Below are 16,122 nucleotides of genomic sequence, written 5' to 3'. Positions count from 1 at the left end.
TTTTCTTTTTTTTGAATAAGTCCGACAACTTTTTAGCCTCCGATTACATCCAATTGTATCCTCGAATCGATTGACCATTATTATATTAACATGTTAAGCTATCTATGTGATATCTTAACACGACCATTAATCCATTATTAGTAATTTAGACTTATTTTAATAAATATGTTTAACCAGAGTAATGTTAAAAATTTCTCTTATATATATATATATATATATATATATATATATGGCGGTTTATAATTAAAAGTATATGGTTGATAATATTTTTTTTAATCATTTTATTAGTTTATATAGAATTTTATAATAAAAGTTGTACCATTCGTAACATCACTTTCACTTTTTTCTAAATAACATTGACCATAAATTGCAGTAATGATGAAGCTTCCTTTATTTTTTAAAATCCTAGAGCAGTGTATTACTTTTTTTTTTTATTAAAAAAATATTAATTCTTTAACTTAACAGTAACTTTTATAATCACCGTTACACTTGAATTTGAGGTTATGGATTTAAATAAATTATTTTGATAATAAATATCGTTAAAACCTAAAACAAATCATGAAACCTTAACGAGGTTCAGCTAATTAAATTCTATAATGAGATTGCAATCTATCTTCCTATACTAATCACATTGAATGGGATCTATTAAATGAGTGACATTAGATATGTTGGATTATGAAAGTGTTATAATTTCAAAGAAATTGTAAATTCTCAAATTACGAAATTTAGGCATCAAAATACTTAGAAAATGTCACATATTAAAATGATAACATGTTATCAAAACAGTAAGAAATTTTTTTTCTCTCAAAAGATTTTTTTCTTCACTTTTAAACAGTTTTTGTATTTTTTTTTTTTACAACATAGAGAACAAGAATCTGATAAAAATATATTCAATTTTCGACTGTAACATGCCACGTATTTAATGGAAATTGATCCGAGCCGGTTAGTTCATTTTAGAGGGATAAAATGGTCATTTTATTTTTTTAGACCATTTTATCCCTCTTGAAATTAGCTCTTTTCCATTTCAAATGAAATGGAGATGTTCCTTCTCCGTTTTAATAAGCGACGTTTTTCAAGCATTTTGATGCCTACAAACAGTCTAAAAATTTCATAATATGTGAATCTATAATTTTTTTTTTAGAATTATAAGGTATCCGAACAGAAGTCGTGAATTTAAACATTGCCTCTATCATTCATTTCATCCGAAGTACTAAATGATTATCTGAATAAGTGGTAATTAAGAGAGATAATTAAATTCTATAAGCAGAACAGCAGTACCGGTAGTGGTGGTCACTAGTCCAAACGTTCCCCACTCCGAATCTAGAAGGAATGGCAGTACACAGAAAGGAAATTCCCCCAATGATAAAATCAGAGTATCTATAAACCAATCCAAATTCCAATCCAGAGGGTATCAATATCATTTCTAGTGGAGCATCCAACTAGCCATTCTTAGTGGACCTGGACAAAGCCCTCCGGTCAAAAAACCCCTTAATTAAACAAAACAAAACCTTAGTCAAAGAAGCCGTAATCATCGAACCCACCCCATTGAAAAACAATTCAGAAAAATAAAAAGCTAAAATTCCACCCACACCCACACTCACACGGAATTGTCCATACAATTCTATACCATTTCTGTGCTACTTCCTCTCTCACCACACAAAGTCAATGGCCGTCTCTCCCCCGTACCTCCCCCAATAATTTCACGCTTTAATTTTATTTGCTCTCTTTGGATCCTTTTTAGTTCTGCATATTTTTTTGCAAAAGTTGATTATTACCCGGTTTTCCTTTCAGAATGAAAGGTTTAATCGATACTGGGAAAAACTTTCTGGTGATATTTAACTTCGTTATCTTACCGATCGTGCTGTTTCTCGCGTGTGATGCTTCTTCGGCGGCGGTGCCGGAGGACGATTTGATGTGCCTCAAAGGTTTGAAGAATTCACTCATCGATCCACTGGGGAGGCTCAGCTCGTGGACATTCGACAACTCGTCCGTGGGGTTCATATGCAAGTTTGTCGGGGTGTCGTGCTGGAACGACCGCGAGAACCGCATAATCAGCCTGGAACTCCGCGATATGAAGCTGTCCGGCTCGGTTCCCGAGTCGTTGAAGTACTGTGGGAGCCTGCAGAACCTGGATCTCTCGCTCAACGACCTGAACGGTACGATACCTCCAAAAACATGTGACTGGGTGCCTTTTTTAGTGACCCTGGATCTATCGAGTAACGGCTTTCACGGTCCGATCCCACCCGAGCTTTCCAAGTGTCAGTATCTGAACAGTCTGATGCTGTCGGATAATAAGCTTTCTGGTACTATACCTTACGAGCTCTCTAGTTTGGGTAGGTTGAGTAAGTTTTCCGTGAAGAACAATGATCTTACGGGTAGGATACCTCCAACTTTCGACGTTAGGTTTGATAAGGAGAATTTTGCTGGGAATGATGGCCTTTGTGGGGGGCCTTTGGGGAAGTGTGGTGGGCTGAGCAAGAAGAATTTGGCGATTATAATTGCCGCCGGCGTGTTTGGTGCGGCGGGGTCGTTGTTGTTGGGTTTGGGGGTGTGGTGGTGGTACCATTTGAGGTTGAGTAAGAGGAGGAAAAGAGGGTATGGGATTGGTAGAGATGATGATTGGGCTGAGAGGTTGAGGGCTCACAAGCTTGTTCAAGTTTCGTTGTTTCAGAAACCTCTTGTCAAGGTTAAATTGGCGGATTTGATGGCGGCCACCAACAATTTCAGCCCGGAAAATATAATCGTTTCGACTAGAACGGGGACTACTTATAAGGCGATGCTGCCTGACGGATCGGCGCTTGCGATCAAGCGGTTGAATACTTGTAAGCTTGGGGAGAAGCAGTTTCGTTTGGAGATGAACAGATTAGGGCAGCTTAGGCACCCAAATTTGGCACCCCTTTTGGGGTTTTGTGTGGTAGCGGAGGAGAAGCTTTTGGTATATAAGCATATGGCTAATGGGACTTTGTATTCTTTGTTGCGTGGAAGTGCTGCTGCATTGGATTGGCCGACTAGATTTAGGATTGGTTTGGGTGCGGCAAGAGGTCTTGCTTGGTTGCACCATGGGTGCCACCCGCCAATTCTGCAGCAGAACATATGCTCCAATGTCATCCTCATCGACGAGGACTTCGATGCTCGGATAATGGATTTTGGGTTGGCGAGGCTGATGACTACTTCTGATTCTAATGAGGGTAGTTTCGTGAGTGGAGACTTGGGAGAGCTTGGTTATGTTGCTCCAGAATACCCGAGCACGATGATCGCTTCGCTGAAAGGGGACGCTTATGGATTTGGGGTGGTGCTTCTTGAATTGGTGACAGGGCAAAAACCTCTTGAGGTTGGCAATGTTGAGGAGGGATTTAAGGGTAACTTGGTGGATTGGGTGAATCGTGTCTCTAGTTCTGGTCGAACCAAAGACGCCATCGATAAGACTCTTTGTGGAAAAGGGCATGATGAGGAAATTTTGCAGTTCCTGAGAATTGCATTGAATTGTGTGGTTTCTCGGCCTAAGGACAGGTCCTCTATGTACCAGGTTTATCAATCATTGAAGAGTATGTCCAGAGAGCATAGTTTCTCCGAACAAGAAGATGAATTTCCACTGCTATTTGGCAGGCCAGATAATGATTCCGTATAACTTTGGAGCAGTGAAGGGAGGAGCATCTTGTGGTAAGTTCTTGGAGGCTCTTAATGTAAATGGTGTAACCCCCATTTTGGGTAGTTTCCCCCATTTGTCGATATAGCTATATATCATACAATAAGCTACTTAAAAAATGTAACTTCTTGAACTTTGAAAAATCTATTTGTTTGCCCTTTGTTGTATGAAATACGGCCCTCTCATGGGGCTAAAAGCCTAAAAGACATTTGGGACATGCTCCCCTGTTTGTAGCCTTACTGCAATTAAACATCACCATGTCATTGAAGGGATCATTCACCTTATTCACCACCTTACCATTTATGGTACAGACAAAAAAGCATTATGTGTCCAGAAATCTGTGTGTTTTGCCTTACATGATAATGCTAGTGTTGTTTTTGCTACCTGACTACACAAATTGCAGAAATCCCATTTAATTGTTTCAGTACTGTTTGACTGATATAATTCCAAAGTTTAATAATCTATCACATTTTGGATTATTTGAGTATTAACAGAGCAACACAGTGGCATGAGAGACAGGCAATTTTCATTTAATCTTTCAACCAATCATTTATGTAGAATCGTGCCCTGAGGTTATAAATTGAAAAAATCCTCTTAAATAAGAGGAACTTAGAAAACCAGACATACTCTCTACTGCATGGATCTAGACTACTCTATTTGCCCTTTGGTGCCTCTGTGGCATAAACTAGATCAATGATTATAACCACTGATTTTGCTCGATTGTTGGTGACTTGTGTCTAGAAAAGTTTTTGAGCTATTTTTGTTCCTTATTGTCATTTTATGACTGGATAGCAACTAACTTTTAACATTGGAATAGTGAAATTATTTAGAGATGTAACTAAAACAACATGTTCGCTTATTTATCCCTATATTTAATGGAGATTTTTTTGTGTGCTGATTTTCATTTCCTAAGACGCAGAAACATTTCACAGTTTCTTCAATCCTCTTGTTTTTCTGGTGGCTTAGTGGATGGTTCTATGTTTTTTTTTTGGACGCTAATTTTTGGTACTCATTTGTTCGTTGAACGAAGAAAGCGGTTACCTCGCATTAACGGTTCTCCAGGCTTGAGCTATTGAATGATACAATATAATGATATCTTATTGCACTTGAAGAGGAGGGGCTTACTCTGATAATCTGTTTACATCCCGAGGGCAGAACCTTTGATTCTCTGTTTTCTCTCGTTATTTTGATTTCAAATCCTCCATAATCCTTACATTAGTCTTCTGTTTCACCCAAGAATCAACCACACCGTACTGTTTCATCAGCCATTATGGAACAACACCTATCCCAGCTTCCACTCCTATCATAATAACGTAACAAACCAAGCGAACCTCTGAATATACAAGCAACCATTTCATTGTCACCCAACTGAAGTCCAAAGCGGATCATATTATTTGGCAAGATCCCCCGAAACACTTCATCGATCGAGCAGATCAAAAGCCAATACAATTCCATATAACACGTACATCTGTTGTAATACCCTAGATATTTTTTTTAAAACTTATTAATTGGCCTAATATCTATATATATTTTTTTAATAAAATAAAACTTTTTAAGTAAGTAACTTAATCGATAAGTTGAAAAAAAAAAAAGAAAAAAGAAAAAGAAAAAAAGAAGCGTCTTCTTTCTTTCTTCTTTGTTCTTCGTTCCTTCTCTTTTTTCTTTCTACCCGAGAACAGAGAGGGAGCGCGAGAGGAGAGAAACAGAGACGAGAGAGTGAGACTGAGAGATTAGAGAGAGAGAGATCGAGAGTGAGAGTCGGGAGAAGCACCGACCGGTGACCCAAGCCGTGGGTCTCGGTCCGTCGACGGACAACGCAGGCAGAACGGATGACGCCGGTGGGTGCTCTGGAGCGCGATTTTCGACGGACCCGGACCCGATTTCCGACGAGTAGTGGCGCGATTTCCGGTGGATCGTTGGCCGGTTGAGCTGGGAGTGAATTCCGACGGTTCTGGCCGGGAATCCGGCGGACCTAGTGCCAGTTTCCGACGAACCCGTAACCCCGAACCCATCAAGGTCGTGACCCGTAACCCAGAACTCGTGACCCGTTAGTGCAAAACCCGACCGACCCAGCAAAACTGAAGAAGACCCGATCCTTCGGTGGTGGAGTCCGGTGTGATTTCCGACGGTACTGGTGGACTTCCGGCGAACCAGAAGCCGATTTCCGGCGGGCTCAGGTGTTTTTCCGGCTGATCCACGAAGACTCGAAGCCCCGTGACCCAGAACCCGACCTTAACCCGCCAGACCTGGGAGTGCAACCGCAACCCGATTCTTCGATGGTGGACTTCCGGCGATCCTTTCCGTTGCCGATTTCACTGTTTTGTCGGTGGATTTTCTGTGAAAATTCTTAATGGTAAAAGGTCGATCCTGACGCTAATGGAAAGTCCAGGTAAGGGGATACAACACCGAAAAACCCCCAACAAGATTTTATTATAAATCTTTTGAAAAAGTGTTGAGGGATTTTACAAAGCGTTGATCATGTGATTTTTAATGCGAAGCTTTTATTGCTCATATGTTATTATTCAAGAATTTTGTGCATAAATTACAGTTATGAGTAAGAGTATTTTTAAAGATATGATTTATGCATAATTATAGATATGATTAAGAGCATTTTAAAGTTATGATTTATGCATAATTAAAGTTATGATCAAGAGCATTTCAAAGTGTGGATTAAGCATGTTTACAGTCATGAATATGAACATTTCAAAAATTATGAATTATGCATACTCAGAGAGATGATAAAGAGCATTTCAAGAATATGATTACAGAGAATTCCAAAGTATATGACTCTATTTATGAATACAGTTTTGAAAGAAAAGAGATTCTAAAGTTAAATTCTGCACATGACTACAGTTATGAAAACGGCTCTTACAGTTTTGAAATAAAGTATACAGATAAAGCAGAGCCTACAGTATTACAGAAAATCGTTCATGTGCAGTAACTGTTTAACCCTGAGGCACTATTACAGCTAGGATTGGTATCCATAGGGTAGCATGGCAAGCATACCATGTGTTGGTGTGTGCTACCAGCCGATGTTGGCCTTCACCTAGGGAAGATCCCTAACTCGGAACCGGCTCTCCCCTGTGACGACAGGCTGAATCCATAGGTCTGTGTGACAAAAGCCAACGTGCTCCGCTCACGGGTAACAGCGGTTTAGAGTCTATAAAGGGTTAAACCACAGAGAAAGGATTAAAGAGAAAACTGATAAAAAGAATATACTGGATCATAATAAATTGTCATTCTCATTTATAAACTGTCATTCTTATATCATTATTCATATTCTACAAATTCTATTTAATTGTTCATATGCTATGCCACCTGTCCTAAAACAATACATTTCATTTTATAAATCATGCTTTAATATGTGTTTTCTTATAAAACATAAACAGTCTAGCATGTCACTTGTCAAATAATTTTTCATAACTTGAATCTCCAACTTATACTCGGTCGAAAATCACATATCATATTCATATTTCTAAACATCATCATAAATCTTAATATATTTTAAAAACACTTAAATCATCTAAAATAAATTAAAATCAACATACAATTGGTTTAGGTTATAAATCAATTTACATTATGCAATTCATCATATGTGAAATTAATTCTTAACAATGAGTAGAATAAATCTGTCATTATGAAAATGACTAAAGATTATGGCATAAAGGTTTATAGCATATTTTATTTCCCCTGGTGTTGTATTTTCCTTACTGAGTTGTCGAACTCACCCCTTCTTCCTCCACCCCTCTCTAGATGACAACCGTAAGACGAAGTCTTTTTCTTGTAAGGGCGTAGACCTCGCTGAGAGCGATAGTTCGTGATGAACCAGCCAAACCCTAATATTGTATAGTATGATTTGTTCCTTTTGGAGTTCATGATTTTGTATAGATTTATAAATAAAAAGTTTTAAGAGAATAGAAATTTTAAATTTTTAGTTGTAAATGCACGCTTTCATTTATAATGTTTGTTTTTAGCACTTAAATTCACGTTTTCCCTTATATCCCAAAACGGGGGCGTGACATCTGTTGTTGCATAATGCGCACAGCCATTTAAGCAAGCTTTGGGTTTGAACCAACTTCCAGGAGCCTGTGTTGAGAGAGTAAACCACAACCAAAATTTTCTTCCTATATTCCTCTTCTTGAAAGCTTGCAGTGATAACTTCGTCTTCATCTTCAAACCTTGGAGTAGGTAATGCAATTCTCACCACCATGTAATCGTTGGCCTACGGATCAAATCGGAAAGAAATCCATGTTGTGCGTCAAGACCGTTATGCAAGGTTTTGGAAGATTCGCGACTTTTCTGATGGACGGGTTCCAAAGAATAAAGCGATCTCCTCTTAGGCATATCAAACCGTTCTCCGAACCAATAAAACCGTGACTACGAAAACTTTTCATTGGAAAATCCAATTCCGTACACTCCTCGAATCCTTCATTATCGTGGAACAATTTATAGTGATCTCCGTTGGGGGATAAAAGGTGTTGTGCCTGAATATTAAGAGTGGGTCTGGGAGAGTGTTGCTGTTGCTGTTTCGAACGGATTGACTGAGATGGGAATCGATGAAGGCAAGGCTTGTGATGAGAGACTTCTAGGATTTGCAAACGCCCCTGAATCGGATTAGGGATTTGACCGGTAGTCTCAAGAGAATTTCTGATATGATTTCCTCCGGAATAGGGCACCATGGCTTTTGGTCTTCAACTTCTTTGCTGCCGGCAAAGAGAGAGAACGCATTACGGATGTTCTAGGAGGGTCTTTTGATTTTTGAGGGAGATGGTAATGAATGAATCATGATAGATCACTAATGAAACCTTAATAATAGCGATAAGAAACCTTAATAATAGCATGTGTTTAGCTTCCGATTCTCTCTCTAAAAAGAAAAGCCTCTCCTCACTTTCGTTGGCCGGGCCCTCCCCCCCCCCCCCCCGGGCGGCTCGTCTTGTTCGGACTAAGGTGTTTTTGTTTCCTCCCTGAGTTTTCTCGGTGAAGGCTAGTTTTCTCCCAGCCATTTGGGTTGTGGAGGTTTTGTTCACCCCGATTGTTTCGATGGTGGCTGACTTTCCTCCCGGTTGATCCGGTGGTAGCTAACTTTCCCTTAGCCTTGTTGGGCTACGGTGGTTTGATTTGTGTTGTTTTTTCTTTTCTTTCTTTTGTATCAAGGAAAGCTCAACTCAAGGTATCCAGCTTGGGGAGTAGCAGCCGTTCTTGTCGTTTAACGGTGGTTTTTGGCCAGTTTTTTCAACGATTTTCTTCAACTTTTGGAGCCAGATCTACACAACTTCGTTGTTTTTTTAAGACACGTGCCCCTCAGTCATGTTCCCCGTCGTTGTCCACTCCCGCTACCGGAAGAATAGATCACGTCGGTCGTCGGAGTTCGGTGTGTGGCCTGCACGCGCCAGAGAGCCCTTTGCTTTTTAGCGCGTGTGACAGCCACGCTTCGCCATTTTCTGGCCGTTCACGGTGGGGATGGGGTCTACGGTGGTTGATCTACGGTCGGGTGGTACTGGTGACGGCACGTGCCCCACACGCGCTGCCGTCTCTGGCGAATTCTCCTTCTAACTCTTCTGCCGGCATCTTGTTTTTTGGTTTTTTCTGCTTTGTGTTGTGTATTCTCCTTTGTTTCTCTTGTACAGTCTATCTGTGTATTGCTCAAATTTTATTGGAATTTTTGTTGGCTAGATGCTAGATCGGCCCTCTTTTATTTGAGAGCGAGCGTTAATGTAAGAGAGACTCAAATGTAATTCTGGTTAGGTCTGATGTTTCTGCTCAGACAACTGCTTTTAAGTTATATTCTTCGGCTTAGAATGTAGGGGGTCCTATCCCTCTATTTCTCAAGATGTATGCCTTAGGACTTTGCAGAATTTATAATAGCATATGCTATTTGTTTCGAAAAAGAAACCTTAATAATAGCGATAAGAACCAGTGGCCCGCAAAGGCATTTAGAGGTGGTCGCGCGCCACCCTTGGCCACCTATGGGGGTGGCCGCACCACTTCAGTATTTTTTTCCTAAAAAAAAAAAACAAATATTTTTGTTTTATTTATTTATATTTTTATTATATTTTATATTTTTTTTATTGTAATGGACACGTGTCATCTTCCTATTATGTGTAATGTGGTTGACTAATAGAATCTGTTAACTTGGTGGATGAAAAACGTGTTCAGAGATTGATTTGTAATTATAGTTTACCACAATGATCCTTCATGAACTTTTTAAACCACATGGAGTGATTTGTAATTTACGTCAACCCCAGATATCAATGGTGTAATTATTCCATAAGAATATAAAGAAAGCGATATGGGTTATTTGTACACACTCACATTTAGTGTGGAACTTACCCATCTTTTTTTTTTTAATTGATTAAGGAAATAGTTACAAGGACGGATCATTCCCATTTCTGATCCAAAAGGAAGAATAAGTGGAACGATCTTAATAATGAAAAATGGGTGAACTCCCCAACAGTAGACCTAAAGCAAACGAAAACAACACTGAGCTTCACATGCGTAATCCCACACCAAATATAAATATGTGTACAAATATCATTTGCTGACCTTGAAACAGCAAACACTTTTCTCAAACGAGTAAGTATTTCTATTTTCATAAGAAAATGCTCTTCTTAATTTTTGAATGAATCATGATAATCACTAATGAAACCTTAATAGCGATAAGAATATAAAGCAAGCGATGGGTTATTTAATTTATTTGTATGATATATGTTATATGCACATCTTTTGTATATTTTTTGTACATCACTTTTCTAAATCAACCAATAAATCTGTAAGCCCCACATGTAGATCATTATGGGTCCTACAAATTCAATGATTGATTTAGAAAAATTATGTATAAAAGATGTATAAGAGATGTGCAAAAATCATTTATCTATTTATACACACTTTTTTACACATACTCACATTTGGTATGAGACTTGTGTATATGGGATGGAGTAATGTTTCTTGCACTTTGTGGACACATTTTGTGCACAAAGTGTGTCCAGCATAATTTATTTATTTATTTTTTTTAAAAAAATATATGAAAACTAACACACTTTGTACACAAAGTGTGACACAAAGCGTGCAAGAAACATTACTCTATGGGATGAGCCTCTATTGCATGATCTCATACCAAATATAATTGTGTGTACAAATATCATTTGTCAAAAAATAATAGGAGGAAAGGAGTTGGAGATTGACCCTGAAACAGCAAACTCTTTTCTCAAACGGATTAGTATTCCTATTTTCATAAGAAAATGCTCTACTTCTTATCTTTTTTTCCCTAAAAGTGATTCTAAAATAATGTGTCACAATTCTATAATATGGTAGCACATTTTTCAAAATAATATATTGCATCCATGATTGGCATATAATTTAGAAATCAACTTTTGAAAAAAAAAAAAAAGTGTAGCATTTCTCATTTTCATAAGGAGTATTTTATTAAACGTTTCTTTACGACGTCATTCGAGTTTAATTATATTGGAGATGATCTGGACCGTCTATTTTTTCTACAGCAGCAAATGCCCGGTACTTTTCAAAGTCAGATTCAATTTGTAATAGCGAAACTTTGTTGTTGTCTTTGACTCTCTTTTAATGGCTCGTTTGAGTATGCGATTTTTAAAATTGCAAATACTGAAAAACTTATTTTTTTGAAATTATGTTTTGATAGTTTAGAAAATTTGAGACAAAATTAGTTAAAGTTGTATAAAATTATAATAGAATTTGATATTTGAAAAATTGCAATTTACCAAACATGCGTGGACCCGCCTACCACCGCTCCGTATGACAATACTCCAATTCGCACCGTTTTGAAACTGCAAGCACTTCTTCTTCCCAACCTGATAACAAGAGTCTAGTGGGTCTAACTGTGTTCAAGCTCTGCCAATGGAGGTGGTTTCGTCGTCTCTAATTCTCTCGCCACTCCGCACGAACCGTGGCTCATCTTATCCAGATCTTCCTTTCCTCAGTACCTGCTCTAGACCGAGCAATCGGCCACGGCCACCTATCATCGTCTGCTCTTACAGTAAGCTCGTCGTTCCTGTGTGTGTCAAAATTATTCAAATTTCGGTGTTGTCGTGTCTAACTGAACCTTTTGCGTTTTGCGGAATGGTGTCAGAAGCGGAAAATGGTTTGGCCAGTGAGGATAAGAAGCTGTTGCTTGAGCGTTACGGTCTCGACCCCGACGAGTTCTTATCTGAACCTCCTCCACCTAAGGTTCTCTCTCTCTCCCATCCAAGACTCGTTTGGTTGCTGAGAAACCGAAATAAGGGAAATTTGAATATTAATATCGTTTTGGTTTCTGAGAATGAGACACTTGTCATAACTGAGCCGTGTGATTGTAGTGGTTCTAGTTGTGAAAAAACCTTTATTTTATTTATTTTTTATTTGAATGAACAAATAGTAAAAGTTTATAAATTTTTGGTGATTTTGGAAATGGGTTTTAGACTAGGGGGAGAAAGGATGTGCAAAAGAGAGGAAGAGGGAAGTCAGTCCAACTACCAGAGGGCCCCAAGCCGCCACGGACTACCCATAAGTTGCTTCAGGTATGCCTTTTCTCCAATTTTGTTCTTTCTTTTGATCAGTTATCTTTGCAAGGACAAAAATTTGATAATCACTAGACATTGGTTCCCAAATTAGTGTGTACTAAACAATGTTGGTTTAGAATTTCTAATGTGAGAAATGCTGTGAAGAGACACTTGACAAAGTATGTGGATTTAGATAGATATCGGTTTGCACTTTGGGAAATTTAAGGGTGGATGTACTAGTGCTTGCAAACTGGGTATTATTAACCAATGTGACATTCGTAGGGATTCAGAGTATTGTACATCTTAAAAAGGTAACGGTTTATGGTAATGATGTTGGACAAGGAGACCGATTCATGTCAGTAGAAACTGTAGGTTCAGTTCAGAAAACCTAGTCCCTGAGATCGCCAGTAGAGTGTGAAGATGCAGTTTACTTCCTTAGCCGAGCCTTTTCATCGCTAGAACCTTACTTATGGAGAAAAAGTCTCTTAGGCAATGTTTGGATGTCAACGGATTTTACATGGCTTCATTTTTCCTTGTATGTGAAGTTACAAGATCCTCGAAGGGCTCTTTAATTGAATTCGATGGCGAAGGTACTGGTCATGGCATCGGCCAAATCTTAGATTTCATATGGTGACACTGTTACAGTTGTTTATGGCTCCACAAGACCATTGATGCTATATCCTGTGGGTCTGTAATTGTAGATAAGAAACATATATAAGCTGATTCACTTTCTTGGAACAGTAACATGCTTTTTATCTTCATCTTGGCAGTCTGAGGTTTTCTTTGTGTAAGAAATTGTAAGTATATTGGCCATTGTAGGTGCTTGGGGGAAAGGCTAGAAGAATGAAGTTGCTGTCGCCAAAGGGTATGAATGTACGCCCGATGATGGAAGTTGTGAAAGGCGCAGCCTTTGATATATTGCAGGTAATGGTTTTATATTAATCTTGAATACTGTTATTTATTTATTATTATTTTTTCTTTAGATATTTAAGATTTCTGATCATTTAGAGTTCTTTGACATCCAATTAGTTGTTAATTAGATGAGGAAAATACTTGTCAACACTTTTGTGTTCATGGGAATAACTTATTCTATGTTTTCTAGGTAGCTAGTGGCTGTCCTGCATCTTTAAGGTCTGGCCGCTGGTTAGACTTGTACAGCGGTACTGGATCTGTTGGTATTGAAGCGATTAGCCGAGGATGTTCTGAGGTACAATTAATAACTCATTCAATGTCCCTTGATATTACAAATGATGATGTTTTGCTACTTAGAGCATCTGCTTAGGAGAGTCTAGCAACCCATAAATATTGCTGAACATATAGAAAGTTTAAATGGCCTTCTGATTTAAGGTGAAATTAGAGTTTGGACTTGTACCTGAATACCTGAAATATTGCACCATTATATCATATGTTGTATAATGTTTGCTTTAAAAAAATTCATTGCATTTCATAATCTTCCTGAAATTCCTACTCTCTGGAATTGGAAAATTTCAGGTGCATTTCGTTGAGATGGATCCTTGGGTTGTATCAGATGTTTTACGTCCAAATTTGGAATGGACTGGGTTTCTTGATGTTTCAGTTATACATACTGTTCGTGTTGAAAAGTTCTTGGAACGTGCGGAGCAATTTGTAGGTATTTGATTTTCCTTTCTACTCCATGTGTGATCTTTTGTGTTTGTGATCTTGTGTGTGTGTGTGTATATGATTTTGTGTATGTGCGTGCATGTGTCGTGGGTGAGCGTGTGCATGTGTGTGCGTGTTTGTTTGCATGGGTGAGTGTGCACATGCACATTCATTTATCTTGTTGAGGAAGATCTTCCAATATACTGAACAAGAAGTATCAATCCTGCGTGATAAGAATATTCATATAAAAAAAAAAAATCCTGCTTGAGAAGAATAGAATAACCTGTCTGGATAGATAGAACTCCCTCAGCTCTTAGACTATAAATCAATGATTATAAAAATTTAAAAAATCTTCCAGGATTTTAATTTTAATAATTGAGTTTAGTATTTTTCAAATCAGAAATAAATTGTGCATCTCACCGGTTTCCATGGCATTTGCCACTTTCATTGAAGTTTAGCCTGTTTTAGATGCAGAGCTCAAATACTGAAGGCCTTGTGAACAACAGCAACATTCTTCAAGATTATTACTTTAAGTGACTCTTCTTGCTTGCCATTTAAGTAGTACAGACTTACTGAAAATGGTGTTGATAGCTTATGACTGATATTGAAGAAGTGTACCTAAATGACCTCCTTGAGCAATGAGATCGATCAAGTCTTTTACTAGTGTCATTGACCTCTTCTTTGGAATTACCACCTCTAGCTTCAGTAAAGATGTTCCAGCTCTGGATGTATACATTACTGTTATGGTCAAACTTCGAGATGGAGACTGTGAAGTATGGAAACTTCCCCTAACAAGGATTTTAGTGAGTACATGCTGAGAGCCATGAATGTTTGTCCTCAATGTCACCAAGAGATTTGGATAAAGTTATTCTGCCAATGAATATATCATGGCGATTGCACATAGTGAGTGCACATAGTCTTGCCTAAAGATATCATTCCCGACACTGTTAACTATAATTTGTATTACTGGTGATGAGTGGATAAAAAAATATTTTTTTTTATAAGTAATTCAATCCCATTAAAGGCTCAAAGGGGCACAACCCAAGTACACAAAAGTATACAAGAGAGACCCTTAACTAGGGAGATAAAGAAGAACACAAGTCCAAAAATTCCGAAAAACTAGGAATACAAGTGTCCTCAATAGTCTTTCCAAATTCGTACATTTCGAATGATCCGGGCACGTGTTCTGTTGCAAGAAATGAGTATAAAGGAATATGGAAGAAGAAGAAGAATATTAGTATCATATCTGTCATGGGAAATTAATTACTCAAATTACAGATTGGTCAACATCATCCAATAAATAGCATCTAAATTTGCAATTGCAATTGACTTCTTTTTTCTATTCATTACAGTTTTAGATTTTGTTTTCTGTAGGTAAAGATGGATCATTTGATTACATTAGTGTTACCCCTCCATATACTGAAGTTGACTATGGGGTGCTGATGGGCCAAATTTCAAAGTCACCCTTACTTGGGGAAGATACCTTCATCGTAAGTTTGGATTTCATGTGTTCTGCTTAACTTTTTGTTGTATGTGTATGTTTTGTTTGCTAAGTTCCTCTTATTCTTATGAACTTTTGTTATCTAGGTCGTTGAGTATCCATCAAGAACTGACATGCTCGATACATGTGGATGCCTAGTGAAGGTAATTCATGAACCTGTTTCTTTATTTTTTATTTATTTTTTATGCAATAAGAAATACTGAACCAGTTTGGCAGTAAGGTAAGGATTTGTAGTATTTTCTATGTCAAAGTGGCTCCATGCCTATGCATGATCACATTCTTCAATTATGCTCGGCTAGCTCCAAAGCAATATACCTATTTCATTTTTCTCCAGAGGGATTGAACTACATACTGTTATTCAAATAACGAGATGTGGTTCTTAGAATGCCAACTAGTTTGGTTGTGTATGTTTAAGTGATACTGTTGTGTTTTATGCGATTTTAACTGTTAAAAGAGAAGTGCAGATAACTGATCGACGGTTTGGACGGACACACTTGGTAATATATGGACCTACATGGGCCCAGAAGAAAAGGAAGTCTGAAAAGACGCTTCGGAAATTAGCAGTAGAAATTTAACTCAAGTCTGCAAGTGGAGAAGGACACAGTAACCTGGAATTAGAAAGAGTTTGCAGTGAATGACATTGCATCCTCGAATGCTGTAATTAGTTGGTTAATCAGCATTTCCGGGCTGCTTAAAAAGTATGAGAAGATTGAGTCAAACCATCAATACTAATTCAGGCTGATTTGTGAAAGTTGTAAAGAATCTGTAAATCTGTATTTCAGTACTTTACGAGTCACTGTACATTTACTTATCTTCCCTCAATATACAAGGTGCTGAATTTTGTTTCC

General features: G+C 38.0%; 2 protein-coding genes across 2 annotated transcripts; both read left to right on the top strand.

The window, feature by feature from the left end:
- Positions 1 to 1,595: 1,595 nt before the first annotated feature.
- On the top strand, positions 1,596 to 3,983 carry LOC133859767 (inactive LRR receptor-like serine/threonine-protein kinase BIR2). The gene has a single exon (XM_062295296.1). It carries the CDS (start codon positions 1,793 to 1,795, stop codon positions 3,626 to 3,628), a length of 1,836 nt encoding a protein of 611 aa, XP_062151280.1. The 5' UTR covers positions 1,596 to 1,792; the 3' UTR covers positions 3,629 to 3,983.
- Positions 3,984 to 11,406: 7,423 nt separating this feature from the next.
- Positions 11,407 to 16,122, top strand: LOC133861077 (uncharacterized). Its single transcript, XM_062296782.1, has 9 exons — positions 11,407 to 11,651; positions 11,745 to 11,842; positions 12,073 to 12,171; positions 12,973 to 13,077; positions 13,256 to 13,360; positions 13,645 to 13,783; positions 15,148 to 15,263; positions 15,361 to 15,417; positions 15,739 to 16,122. Exons 1-9 carry the CDS (start codon positions 11,513 to 11,515, stop codon positions 15,847 to 15,849), a joined length of 969 nt encoding a protein of 322 aa, XP_062152766.1. The 5' UTR covers positions 11,407 to 11,512; the 3' UTR covers positions 15,850 to 16,122.

The sequence above is a fragment of the Alnus glutinosa genome, chromosome 2, assembly GCF_958979055.1.
Source record: "Alnus glutinosa chromosome 2, dhAlnGlut1.1, whole genome shotgun sequence".
Classification (NCBI taxonomy): Eukaryota; Viridiplantae; Streptophyta; class Magnoliopsida; order Fagales; family Betulaceae; genus Alnus; species Alnus glutinosa.
The sequence above is the reverse complement of the archived record's forward strand: the minus strand, read 5'-3'. Positions and strand labels throughout refer to the sequence as shown.

Bases quoted from the DNA above. Each gene is read 5' to 3' on its own strand.
- LOC133859767 (XM_062295296.1), top strand. From the start codon at position 1,793: ATGAAAGGTTTAATCGATACTGGGAAAAACTTTCTGGTGATATTTAAC.
- LOC133861077 (XM_062296782.1), top strand. From the start codon at position 11,513: ATGGAGGTGGTTTCGTCGTCTCTAATTCTCTCGCCACTCCGCACGAAC. The intron at 13,078-13,255 runs GTAATGGTTTTA...TATGTTTTCTAG, and splicing joins CAGCCTTTGATATATTGCAG to GTAGCTAGTGGCTGTCCTGC. The intron at 15,418-15,738 runs GTAATTCATGAA...AGAGAAGTGCAG, and splicing joins CATGTGGATGCCTAGTGAAG to ATAACTGATCGACGGTTTGG.